The sequence below is a fragment of the Taeniopygia guttata genome, chromosome 9, assembly GCF_048771995.1.
Source record: "Taeniopygia guttata chromosome 9, bTaeGut7.mat, whole genome shotgun sequence".
NCBI lineage: Eukaryota > Metazoa > Chordata > Aves > Passeriformes > Estrildidae > Taeniopygia > Taeniopygia guttata.
In genome coordinates, this window is record NC_133034.1 from 2,829,428 (window position 1) to 2,842,691 (window position 13,264).

Consider the following 13,264-nt stretch of genomic DNA (forward strand, 5'->3'; position numbering starts at 1 on the left):
TAAATATTTGTAACTTTGGTAGGACATCAAGCTGTGTCTTCCAAAGCTGTGCTTTATTTCACCCAGTGTTTGGCACATTAGATTAAGTTTGAACCAGTTTGTTTGTTTGTTTGAAGATACTTTGTTGGCTTTTCAGTTCTGCATGACCAAAAAATATCCATCTCAGTTTGCAAACCTTGCTGTCATTCCCAAGAAAGAGACTGCACAGGCTGCAAATGTAAATGAAGGCTAAATTTCTTCCACGTCACATTCACTGCGGCTGTTTTCTAAATAAAACAGGCCAAAAGGTAGTTTCCCTTTCCTTTGCTGTGTGTCGGTGGCTGTTGTGCCTGGAAGGGTTTTTGCTGTGGCATCGCTGCGCCCATGCGGAGCAGCAGAGCGCGGCCGCCCGCGCCCGCCTCCATCCCCAGCTCCATCCCCGCCTCCATCCCCGGCTCCATCCCAGCTCCATCCCCGCCTCCATCCCCGGCTCCATCCCCGCCTCCATCCCCGGCTCCATCCCAGCTCCATCCCCGGCTCCATCCCAGCTCCATCCCCGCCTCCATCCCCGGCTCCATCCCCGGCTCCATCCCCGCCTCCATCCCCGCCTCCATCCCCGCCTCCATCCCCAGCTCCATCCCAGCTCCATCCCCAGCTCCATCCCAGCTCCATCCCCGCCTCCATCCCCGGCTCCATCCCCGGCTCCATCCCCGCCTCCATCCCAGCTCCATCCCAGCTCCATCCCCGCCTCCATCCCCGCCTCCATCCCAGCTCCATCCCCGCCTCCATCTCAGCTCCATCCCAGTTCCATCCCCGCCTCCATCCCCAGCTCCATCCCCGCCTCCATCCCCGCCTCCATCCCCGGCTCCATCCCCGGCTCCATCCCCGCCTCCATCCCAGCTCCATCCCCAGCTCCATCCCCGCCTCCATCCCCGCCTCCATCCCCGCCTCCATCCCCAGCTCCATCCCAGCTCCATCCCCAGCTCCATCCCCGCCTCCATCCCAGCTCCATCCCCAGCTCCATCCCGCCTCCATCCCCAGCTCCATCCCCGCCTCCATCCCAGCTCCATCCCAGCTCCATCCCAGCTCCATCCCCAGCTCCATCCCCGCTGGGTGGCACTGCGCTCCCGGCGTTTTCCTCACGGGTTCTGCTTTCCTGGAACGCACCCGTTCCAGGAAACAAAACACTCTGCTGGAGAGAAAAACAGTTCCAGGTACTGTTCCCAGTCTGGTTCATGAGACTGTCACATGCTGTACCAGAGTGGGCAACTGTTCACCAGGCCAGGAGGGCACAAGTCCCAAATCCCAGCATCTGGGTCAGTTGTAGGGAAAGAAAAACAAACACTGAAGAGGTCACGCCCGGGACGCTCTGGGACACTCTTGGCCAAAGACTGGGAACATATTCCCGTCCCTCCTCCCCTGCCTAGTTGCTGGAAAGAGCCAACTCACTATTAAATCAAGACAGAAAATACAGTGCAAAACAAATCTCTCCAAGCAGTGACTCCTTCCAGCCTTCCCTCCCTCTCTGTAATGTCTCCTTTTGCCTTATACAGTATTAAAAATATTTCTGTCATGTTAGGCTGGGAGAAAACCACAGGTTCCTGAATTTCAGCACACTAATGCCAGAGTGCTCAGTGGTGTGGCAGGGCCTGCAGACACTCCTGGTGCAGGCTGAGCAGGGAAGACACAGCCCATGGGGCAGATACAACCCTCCAACAGGTCTCCACTGTGTCCTTCCCTCAGAAAGACTGCAAGAAATCCTGTTTCTTCTGCAATTTGCCCCATGCCTTGAACTCATCTCTGTAATTGCAGCCAATCCCCACATCTCACTAATTCTCCCACAGGCCTTCCATTTTCAGCTACTTTTTAATTGCTCCCCTTCTTTCTTTATGTTCCTGTTGTTCTGCAGGGTCAGCACACCTCACACTTCCATGCTGCCTCCCACTCTCCCATCCCACTCTGCTTTGCAGAGGGCATGAAGAAGTACCCTCCAGACAGAGTATTTTACTTCAGAAGGTTTTTGTGAAGAACAGTTACCACCTTTGACCTGGTTGGTAGCACTGGCTGGCCTAGAGGGACAGAGAAGGTGGATAAATGGGAGGGTTCTCCCTTTCCTTTTGAGAAGCTGCATTTTATATCTTTACCTGTTGGAAAAACTAATTGTTTGTAACAGCTGTTGAATCTGACTAGCTCTTCCTACTGAGAATCATCCTAAAAACCAGCAGCCCTCAGGAACTGGTTTTTGATTTTTCTCCCTGTAATGTTTTTAGCAAAAGCTTATATATTTTTTTTTGTCTTGAGAAAGATAAATCACTGAATTAGGAAAAGGTTGTCCAAATAAACTTCCTAATACAAATTCTTAACTCCACATCTCAAAGGCAGGAATCAGTCTCTAGTCTGTCCTAAGGTGGTTTCCTAGTCACATGTGCAAACCTTGGGCAATCATAAGCCAAAACACCCCTCACTGACAAACAAGAGACAGCACAATCACAGCTTGGCTCTTTTCCCCTCTCCTAACTCATGAATCGCTCACAAATTCCGACATTTTAATAGCCATGAGCAAAGAGTTGTGGTTATTTGCCTCTCTGCTCTTTGTACCCTCTGGATTCATGTTGCAATCCAAAGGACTTGAAGTATATTGAAAAACAAAACCATTTAAATCAGTAGTTTTATACAGACGCCAAAAATCATAGGGTTTGTGAAAACAATGGCAAGAACCAGCAGTGCTGGGCACTCATCTGTCAGCAGTAAATGGGGTGGAGGTGGGGGTAGAGACAGGAGACAACAGAAATCAAATTTCAAAACCTTGCAATTTCCTTTTCCTATCACAGGCTCTTTCTCTCTGATCTGCCGTGCATCCCCTTCTCCTGCAGGGAATGACTGCAGCCACAGTTTCTGCCCAAGGAAAACAGAGAATCAGATGTAGAAAACAGTGACCAGTGAGGCACAGAGCTGTCCCTGCAGAGCTGCCCCCGGGCACCTGGTGCTGCCCCCCAGCACTGGCACTGCCCCGGGTGCTCAGGCTGCCCCCAGTGCAACCAGGCAATTCCTTCTGCCCTCTTCCTATATTACAGTTCCAGTAGAAAATGACACAGCCGATTGATGGAGCAGAAGTAGACACTCCAATAGTAATTACTAAAGCTGCAGGAGGTTAATTAGTTTTACTGAATAATTACTCAAATGCTTGCCATGAACTGTACCTCAAATCCAAAGCTGTGTGCTTGTTTACCTGCATGGAGATCCTCCGTATCTCCTGACAGTGAAACTGATCTCATTTGAGGCACAGACCTAGCTCTGATGTAATTATGTCTGCAGTGATGTATGGCACAGGCACAGCCCCAGCCTCTGGAATGCTGGTCTGAGTCCCTTCATTACAGACAGCAAACTGCACTTTAAATCCAGCTGGGGAGGGAAGAGAGCAGAGGTAAACGTTGTGACAGTATTGGCACAAGAAAAGAGGGGAAAAACTGACCAGGAATATATTTAGGCTATAAATTAGAATACCTTTAGTGATTCATGCTGTTGCAATTCATTAAAGGATTACTGCCCCCAGCTGCCAGATCACATGTTAAAGCCAACTGCTCTCCATTTCACTTCAAATTAAAATGCAGGGCAGCCAAACTTCTTGATGTCTTATGTGACCCAGGAGAGGTCGATTACTGGTAAACAGTCTCAGTTTGAATTTCCAGAGCTTATGTGGAGACATCCTTACAAGGCTGGTGATCACTACACCCAAGAGGTTCTGGAAAATGCAGAAGCCTAACATGCTTTGAGACAAAACTCACGACATTTATGAAAAGCATTATAGGAATCTAGTGCTTGTGACGTTGCCCTGGTGAGCCCTTTGATCCTATTCAGATAGACTGGGGAAACCCCAAAGGCAAATGGTTCAGGTACATAGTATGTTTCTTATATGCATGCTATAACCTGCTGCTTTTGTACCAAACAGTGTGGTAATATTCTATGGGAAGAAGTTGTTTACAAGCAGTCACTTAAGAAAAACGTACCTATCTGATGTTAAACCACTTTAAAGAGAAATAAAATCAGCTTGAAATGATCTTTCTTAGAAGACCAGCTCCACATAGCAGTGTTTTGTTTGCCTGGTCCTTGTGATGTCACTGTGGGCAGGCTTTATACATATATAAACTTGCCACAATCACTGATTTGTGTGCTGTCTTTCAGCATCCTTCTTTATGTTACCAAACTTCTCATTGTATCTATATATATCCAGTACATGTGTATGTAAGAGAGAGTTACAGAATTGGCAACAGAATCCTGTCCTGCTTATACCTTCATAATCATCAGAGGTCAGCACAAAGACCAAGTACTGCTAACCTGGTGTTACACAAAGACCTATAGCTCCATATAGAATTACCTTACTTTATGCTATTTACACAGTTATCTTTAGTACTTATCATGGCAATTTCCAATAGAGGTAAACATGAATGGACCTTGCATGGACAAAACGACTTGTGAGTTATCAGCATCATTGTCATTGAGCACTGGCATAAGAATTTGACCCAGGATATGAAAGCTTGGGGATGCACAAATACCTCTTCCATTCTTGATCTTCCCACATGCCAAAGAGATTCAGAAGAAAGAATCTCGTCCACTGTGCAGACATCTTACCCATCCTTCCTATGTGTCATGGAAGACCCCTGTTACAGGTTGAATATAAAATATACAAATTATACAAAGTATAGTTTGTGTGACAGATATCCATGGTATATTCATCTTGGAGAAAAATAAAAGTGGCCAGTAAAAAGCAACTTCTAGATCCTTTTATTGAAGAGGATTGTGAGAAGCACAGAACCATGGTTAAAGCAAATATGCAATATTACAGTCCATTCACTTGCCACAATTTTACCTTAGAGATACTTCTCACACAAGAAGTGTCCCTTAGCAACAAAGCCTCTAAGATGTCCCTGGTCATTCCCCCCAGCTCTGAATTGGAATTTGTTACACCCTCAGTTGTGCTGATGCAGCTGTTTCCAGAACATCCTATTAAACAGATCACTGGGATAATCTCAGTTAAAATGAAAACACAACTTCTCTTTGAAGAGATATTTTTAACCTGCAACCCCAGAAGCAGTTGCATCAGCAAACAGGAGAGAGCGGACACTGCAATGTGAGGAGAGTAACAAGCAGTTTGGGAATGAGGAGAGAAGATCAGCAGGAACTGCTCGAACTCACTTTGCTGCCAAAAACATTTCATGTAACCAGACACCGATCTCCTCCTGGCTCACACTTGGTGGAATTCTTCAGATGAGTGTGAAATAGCCAAAAGCCACATTCAGCACTTTCTGTGTATCACTTTAAGCAAACAGAAGGATGAGAGAGTCTGCACAAGGAAAATACTGCACAGAGTGAAATCAAGGACCTTTTAAAAAGTTCAATGTATTTATCATAACATGCAATAAATTCTAAAAATATTATCTTTAGAAATACAGATCTCTTTAGCAATACAGATCTCAAGTCCAAGGGACAGAACAGAAATTAAAATTTCCCACACTGATGTTTATATCTGATGACATTTTGGTATCTTCAAAGGTCAGATATATGTTTTGATTGTCTTCTTAGGTAGGTGGCTGATCTAGAAAGCCTAAAACGCTCTTACAGGATGTAATTTTTCTTGCCCTGATACACCAACCAGCACTGCAGCCTCTCCTCCTGACCTTCCCAAGGCTTTGGTGGCAGGTACCCAGCAGCAGCTGTAGCTGTATGCTGAGCTCAGGCTGCCGGAGGAGATTTTTGTGAGGCAGAACTGGGAGCTGGGTCCTGGCCCTCGCCCCAGGTCCTGTCTGAGACACAGTTTGGGTACTCCTGTGCCCAGCCTGGCACCTCTCTGCTCCTGCCCCAGCTGCTGGGCTCAGCCCCAGCAGGGACTCAGGGTTTGGGCAGCCCCAGGCTCCCAGGCACAGCAGCTCTGCACCCGGCAGGGAGGGAATGCCACCCGCTGCCCCTGTCCTCTCTCACCCAGCAGCACGTTTCCACCTCTGTGATGCTTGGCAGTGCCATGTGCTGGGCTGCCCAGCAGACACTGATCTAAGCTGGCTTCCCACCAGGAGGAGATTTTATCAAACCATCAGTGTTTTGCAGATTGTCAGATGGAATGCACAAGGCAGCGAATACACCAGCACACTGCACAAGCTGAGCAATGGTGTTACACCAAGTGCAGCAGTTTCCAGAGGAACCTCTCAGTGCATGTTCTCAAGAACAGGACTTTGGCTGCCAAGCTTGCAAGAATATACTGTGTGAAAGAAATGGTTGCTGTTTTTACAGCACATTTGGTTAAGGATCCTCTGCTGTAGGTGATGCTGTCACAAGACCTGTGGTTGCTCCTTTGCTTTGCATTACCTATTTTTAATTTTCTTTTTTCCAGAAAGGCATCTGCAACAGGTGGGTGAAAATGACCTTAATTCAATATCTCCTCCAGAAGGTCCTGCCTTTCAGAACAAAGCATGGAACTTCATCCAGGGTAGCATTCACTGTATTCTCAGCTGTGTCGTGATGAAAGATCTGTGGCCTTTTGGCACAAAGGAGGCAGTGATGAACCCATGTCTTCTTACCATGGATTGATCACTTCTCCACTTCAGAAGCTGAGTGATTTCCATCAGTCTTGCACAATAAGGTGAGGACAGCTCCTCTGCTGTGCCTCTGCTCTGCCTCAGGATGGTGGTGGAGCAGGTGACACCAGGTGAAGCTGCCTCCTCCTGACAATGGATTTGAGAGAGGCTGAGATCTCTCTGTATCGAAGCCCATACAGAAAAGGGAACAGGACTTTAGGAAGAATCGTGAGGACATTGCAGACTGTCAGGGAGACGAAGATTCCTGTCTGCAGTCTGATGAAAACATTAACGCACAAGAATGATTCTACAAAAAGGGCCAAGAGTGGAAAGAAGTAAAAAAATAAGACAGTGTTGTGCATTACAAATGTTACAGTGGCTCTGGAGCAGATGCTTTCCCATATACCCGAGTGCTTGGTTTTAAAATACAGAATAGCATAGCAACAAAATATTACAGACAGGCAGAGAATGATTACTATGGTAGAAAGCCAGAAGCAGAGTTTCACAGCATTAGTCCCATTCAGAGTTAATGTTAGTATTACTGGAACTGAGCACGTTTCCAGGACACAGGGCACAAAGCTGTGGGTAGTCCATAGCACCAAGAAGAAAATCCCAGGGAAAGCTCCGGAACACATCCACAGTAATACAATGATTTTTTTAGTTCTTGGGGGAGGCAAAATAGCAATGTAGCGCAGAGGAAACAAAACAGCAATGTACGTGTCCAAGACTATTGCCACAGCTGTGAACAGTCCTCCACAGTAAGCCACTGCCAGCAAAAATAAGAGGAGGACACAAGCTTCCTTGGGGAGGCGTAGATGTGCTGCATTGAGAGCAGCTGACAGGGTATAGAAGAGCAGGTAGATCAGATCAGAAAGCAGAGCATTGCCCAGCAGCATGTACCTCGTTTCCTGGCGGATTTTAAACCGAGAGAAGATCACAAATAAGATGGTAGGGATGATGAGGACACCGGCCACAAGACAGACAATTGGAGAGATTAAGAACATCTTTGTGTTTGTGCCTGATGGGGTGAGAGACCATTCCTCCAGCAAAAGTAACAAAGTTGTGTCATCCAAATTTGAGGAACTGTTGAACTCTTTCTCCCTGAGGTGGATCACAGTTCTATTTGCTCTTCTTACTGAGGCACAGCCAGGGAAGTCCATTTCCTTAGGATTTTGGGATAATTGTATGACTTGGAGAAAGCAAGATCTTCTATGCCGAGTCCTTAGGAAGGCAAATGAAGCAGAGGATGCAAAAAGCCCATGGAAGCAAAGTGATTTCTGTAGCCAATTCTACCAGTTCTCCTCAAGGACAGAAAGTTCAAACTTGCAGGTGAATTCTGTGGTGTCAAAAGATGGTTTTGCCTAAAAAGGAGTTTTTCTTTTCTTTCTGCAAAATCTAATGTTTAGAAAAGAGAATGAATCTCTGGGTGGCTTAAAAAAAGACCAAATCCCTCAGCTAGCTCTTTGAACAGAAGTGAATGGGTTGATCAGTTTCAGTAATTTGAGTTTTTCTCATCACATTATCAGTCCAATGAGGCAGATGAAATATTAGCCTGCTTAAACAAATGTGTGATGATACATATCAACATTCCACGTGTACTGATGTAGAAGTCATAAATGTGATTGGGTGGTTTTGCACCAATTTGTATGCAACAACACAATTGATTTGAAGTGATCGATAAAAAAGGCTCTCAATCCTGTTGTAAAATTGTAGCACAATCACTTAGTGAATGAAATTATCTTATTTGCAGATGAAAACCATTTTTGGTTCAGTGAATCAATCCATGTTATTCATGAATGATAAACCTTCCCCTGCCTTTTTTCATGCATGATATACAAATACTGAATTCTGATCTGTTGCAGTCTTCCACTCAATCTGTGCATTGTCTGGGATGAGTGACATACACTGTACCATACCAGCATACCCCAGGGCAGCCTTGGCACTTCCAGTGTCCATTTGGAGACCAATTCCTGGTTTCCTGGCCCACACACTGTTGCTGCACTGTGTTGCTTTTAATGCCAGATCTCAGAATCAGAGCTGGGGGTGCAATGAGAGGATTGTGAAAGAACTGGACTGCAGAGAAGGAACATTTCAAGTTCTTCCAGGCATGATGTGATCAAAAAAAAGCTGATTTTTTAAAATAGGCTCACTTAAGCTGGCATTATTATATTGATGTTCTTCCCAATGCTACTGGCACACAGCAGTGCAGCTTCCCTCCACAGGAGCAAGGACACAGCTCACCATGCAGAAAGTCACAAAGTCCTGCTGTGGCATGGACATGCTGCCTCAGGGCATGCCAAGTAACCAAGCAGACAGCTCATGAAACTCAGCATCAGTCATCAAATCTTGTGCACATTTCATTTCCTGTCACACTGATAGCTGGCACCCAAGGAGCTGGGTGTTGAGACAGTTGACAGGGTGTGCCATATGGAACAAAAAGATAGAAGGAAAAAGCAGGGATAATTTTAAGCACAGCTTTTCAGTTGTTATGGTGTCTGGGGTAGGCAAAACAGAAGGTGATTTTTTTGCTCACTCAATCCTGTATTCACTGAAAAGTGTATGAGCAATATTGATGCAATTATACATTTGGTGTCAGGGTCATGCCCTGCATCTCTAATTGAGTCAAGACACAGGCAATACCTTAAGCAGACAGTAGCACTCAAAACTGTTGAATTATACTCTTGTTGCAAAATGGAAGGGAGGGAATGAAAACTCAGGTGCATAAATCACCACCAGCTGTAATTTCAGATCTCTGTGAATAGTGGAGGTATTTGCTGCCTCCCAGCTCTTGGCACTCCAAGGATGTCCTGTTAATGAGAACACTCTCTAACTTCCACATAAAATCACAATTTTGTTTTCCACCAACTGCAATGTGAAAAAACAACAGTTCATTGTCACATCACCTGCACACCTTTGCCTGATAGAAAAATAAATCACAGAATGGTTTGGGTAGGAAGGGAACTTCAAGTTCATCCAGTTCTAGATGAGTGACTGAAGGCTCACTCAGTTGACATCATGTCAATCATGTCATGATTCTCTCCTTCAGCCCACACACAAAGAGTACCACAGAGCCCACAAGGCAGCATAAGCTCACAGCCCTTCATGTCCTGTGTTCAGCTATTCCTCTGCTCCAGCTGGCAGAGTCAGCCCTATGGCATGAGCTTCTTCGTATTACTTGTGCTCCTGTAAAAACCTTATGAGGGCTTTAGTTTTACAAAAATGGACAGCAGCAAATAACTGGAAGAGAGATTCAACCAGATCAGGCCTGGGCAGGTCCAGCCAAAGCCACTCCCCTCAGATTTCCACATGGGCTTTTAATTGCTCAGTGGAGTTCTGCTAGATTTAGAAATGTGAAAGGTTGGTGTCCTGGCTCACTGATATAACCCAGAACAGGTGGTTCTGAAGAATATATGTTTGTTGTCTCCTTTAATTTTCTTGACCTTAGGAGGCCTTTCCACATCTGGGAATTTGCAAGGGGCTGGCAGCTCTGAGCATCACTCCTGAGGATTCTGATCTGAGCTCCTTTAGCCATTGCATCTCAATGTTCAATAGTTTGTGGTGCCAACCTGAATGATCCTCTTGAATTTTCCTGTAAACCTGGCCTTAATGCTCTGGTATTGATTTTTTTAAAATGCTCTCTAGTAAATTTATGTTAGGTGGACCCACTTTTTACGTACCTTACTGATGCAGACAACGCTGTATTAGCAGCCTCTCTTCTGGCTCTTACTCTGGCTCAATACAGTCTGTATTGATTTTCAAGCTGAACCACGCACTGTTAATTACTTTACTCATTTCTGCTTCAATAAGCATCCTGCTGAAAGCTTAGTTAATTATCTGATGGGTTTCGGAGATCTCAGGTTGCATGATGAGCACTGTAACTCCTGCAAACACTGCACTACATTGTATTCTGTTGCTGACTATAAACAGGCACTGTCCAACTGAGCAGACAAGGTTAGAAATGTTATTGTCTTACAGCATTTGGCACACACTTAACTGCATACACACCTAGAGAAGCTTCCTGCTTCACAGAGTTTACCTGGCTGATTCAACAAGTCGACAGGTACACTGCTGCTGTGACAGGGAGCACCAGACAAGAAAGGGAAGCAAACAGAGTAATGCTAGGATTTCCCCAGCCCTTCGTCCCAAGAGACTGTGTTAGAAGGGGATACCCAGAGGAATGCTCACATTCACCTCTGAGGCCCCCTGGTGCCATCATGTCACTGTCTCAGTGTGATTACAGAGCCTATTCCAGCAACTCACACCATGTCCCAGCCTAAAAAATCGATCCTGTGCTGTGGGTCTACCCCAGAGACTGCTGTTCCTGCCAGGGGCCTGGGGCGAGTGGGGTAGAAAGGCTGCCTCACATCTCCTCAAACAGAAGTGTTTTGGATGAGACAGTTGGGTCCAACAAATCAATATTTTTCTGGAATATTGTTTCATGGGTCTATTTCCAGCCATGCTTAGTAATAGAGCCTTGGCCTCAGGAGTTTCCTCATCTTCCTTCCATGAATGTCCCCTGCCCCTTCCAGGCTTATGTAGGGCCAGAAGGCACCTCCCTTGCTGTGAAGCCTTCCCAGTCATGAACAGCCAAGTGCCCATGAGCAGGCCAGCTCCTCCCAGAAGGACAGGAAGATCCAGGTTTCCTGCCTGTATCCATACTTTCACTCTGGGCAAATGAGCTGCTGCTGACAGTGAATAAAGTAATCCAGACAGTTTAACTGTGGTGTTTTTCTGGATGAGTCTTCCCTTTTTCTTCTTCTTTAAACTGAAAGTCAATTAGAAGACTTTGCTAGACCTTTAAGATTCCCTCTAAACTTTTCTGCAAGCCACAGGGAAAGGTACAACTCACCCATGCCTCAGCTATCTGTCCCCACGTGGCTCCAGAAGGATTGTTCAGTGCCTTGCTTGTTATTTGCTGTAGATAAGAGACATACACAATGCTCTTGTAACTGTACAAAGTTCACAAATCAGGCAGAGCAATTACTAATGTTAAGGAAATAAAGAAATGGGTGTGAAAACTAAACTCAGATTACAATGCTTTGAAAGGTCAAAGGAACATGGAACAAAAGAAAATGGGGATTAGAAAGTGCTAGTTTAAAGACATTTTAATGAGGCTCCCAAACAAAAGAAGACATTGAGAGACAGGGAAGGCTCAGCATTAAATCCCTACATCAATTCTTCCAATTTCAAATACCATCAAGACATGGTGATGACAAAGTCAAAATAAATTTTGTACAAAATCGGTCTTGCAGGTGCAATATTGAGAAATAAGCTGGTGTCAGATGAACAGAATTGCTAAATATTTGACAAATATTTCAACAAAAGTTTTGAGAAGTAACAGTGTAAGACACAGACACCTCCTGCTTTCCTGCAGGTTACTGCATGGCCTGACTGCTGCGAGCTGCAGCCAGCAGAACTCATCCATTTTCATTCCCCAAGCCTGGCAAGGCAAAGAAAGACAGGTTTTTGTCTTTTGTGCTGAAAGGACACACAAACATGTTTTCCTGTGACAAGCTGCAGATGTGACCAGAGATTTATAGCTGCTACTTTTCATGGTCATTTATGGACAGACTCACAGGACTCCCAGAGAAGCCATCTTAGACTGTTCCTTTGATTTAATGACCTCTCCTGCCTGCCTACTTCTCATAGCAATGTATCTGTGAAACAGGATGAATAGCCTACTAAATAAGGCCTATTTGTAAAATATTAGTTTCTTTCTTGAGGCAGTTTAATTTATAAGGAGAATTTTTGCTTAAATTTTGAACACTATACAACTACACTGGCTCTAACAGGAGTTACCTGCAGAAATCTAAGTCCTTTAGATAAAGAACAACATTATTCTTATCTGAGTATTTAGCAGCTATCAGAAGAGATTAAACCAATTTTCAATACCACACAGAGTGATGAGCAGAACTAGAAAGACACATCTGAATTTGTGACTCCTTGACTCTTCTCTTAAGACAGGAGAAAGCTCCTTGTTCTGAGAGAAAGCTTCTCAAAAGGGGGAGGTACATCCACCAAACTCCTTAGAGCACCCATCCACCTCAGGCTGTCTGTCTTTCTGGTGGTGGCTGGCATCAGAAGTTTCATGTTCCTGTCGTGTCTCACCTGCAGTGATCTCCAGCATTGCCTGGGAAGGGCTGCTGCAAAACTTCAGGCAAAAGCAGAAGTTATCAGGCTCCATCCCTGTCTTACTATGTTTTGTCTCATGTAAAAAGCCAGGCAGCACAGGAGAAGTGTAACATGATAGTTCCTTGAAGGATGGCTTACAGAGAAGGGATACAGATGGCTGCAGAGTCTTAGGTGCAAGTTAGAATGCAGTACCAAACCAGAGCTGGAATTAGAAAGGGTGGAAGAGACAGGTTGGCATATACAGGGTGACAGGGAGGACCCCAGCCACAGCTCCTCCCTGACAGCCAGGAAGTGCTGACCCGACCATACAACCTGGGGGAAAAGGCAACACAGGAATCAAGATGGAAGGAAACACTCTAGAAGTGGAATTGAAACAGAAGAGGGAGGGAAAATGCAACATGAAAGAAAATACATTATCTGTCTTTCTATTCATGCCTTTTGATGACAGGCTGTGAATGAATGTCCATGGCACAGAGTAGCACAAGGCACAGCACCATCCTGGGGAGGAAGGAGCCTTGCTGCCAAAGTCAAGATGCTCCTTCCAGTTCCCAGCACTGTACCTGGGAATGGCAGTGGTTCCCAGGTGG

At 45.5% G+C, this 13,264-nt stretch overlaps 1 protein-coding gene across 1 annotated transcript; it reads right to left on the minus strand.

Annotated features, from left to right (window-relative positions):
* Window positions 1-6,361: 6,361 nt before the first annotated feature.
* Window positions 6,362-8,184, minus strand: GPR148 (G protein-coupled receptor 148). The gene has a single exon (XM_030280771.3). It carries the CDS (start codon window positions 7,703-7,705, stop codon window positions 6,647-6,649), a length of 1,059 nt encoding a protein of 352 aa, XP_030136631.2. The 5' UTR covers window positions 7,706-8,184; the 3' UTR covers window positions 6,362-6,646.
* Window positions 8,185-13,264: the final 5,080 nt, after the last annotated feature.

Coding starts and splice junctions, on each gene's coding strand:
- GPR148 (XM_030280771.3), bottom strand. CDS start 7,705: ATGGACTTCCCTGGCTGTGCCTCAGTAAGAAGAGCAAATAGAACTGTG.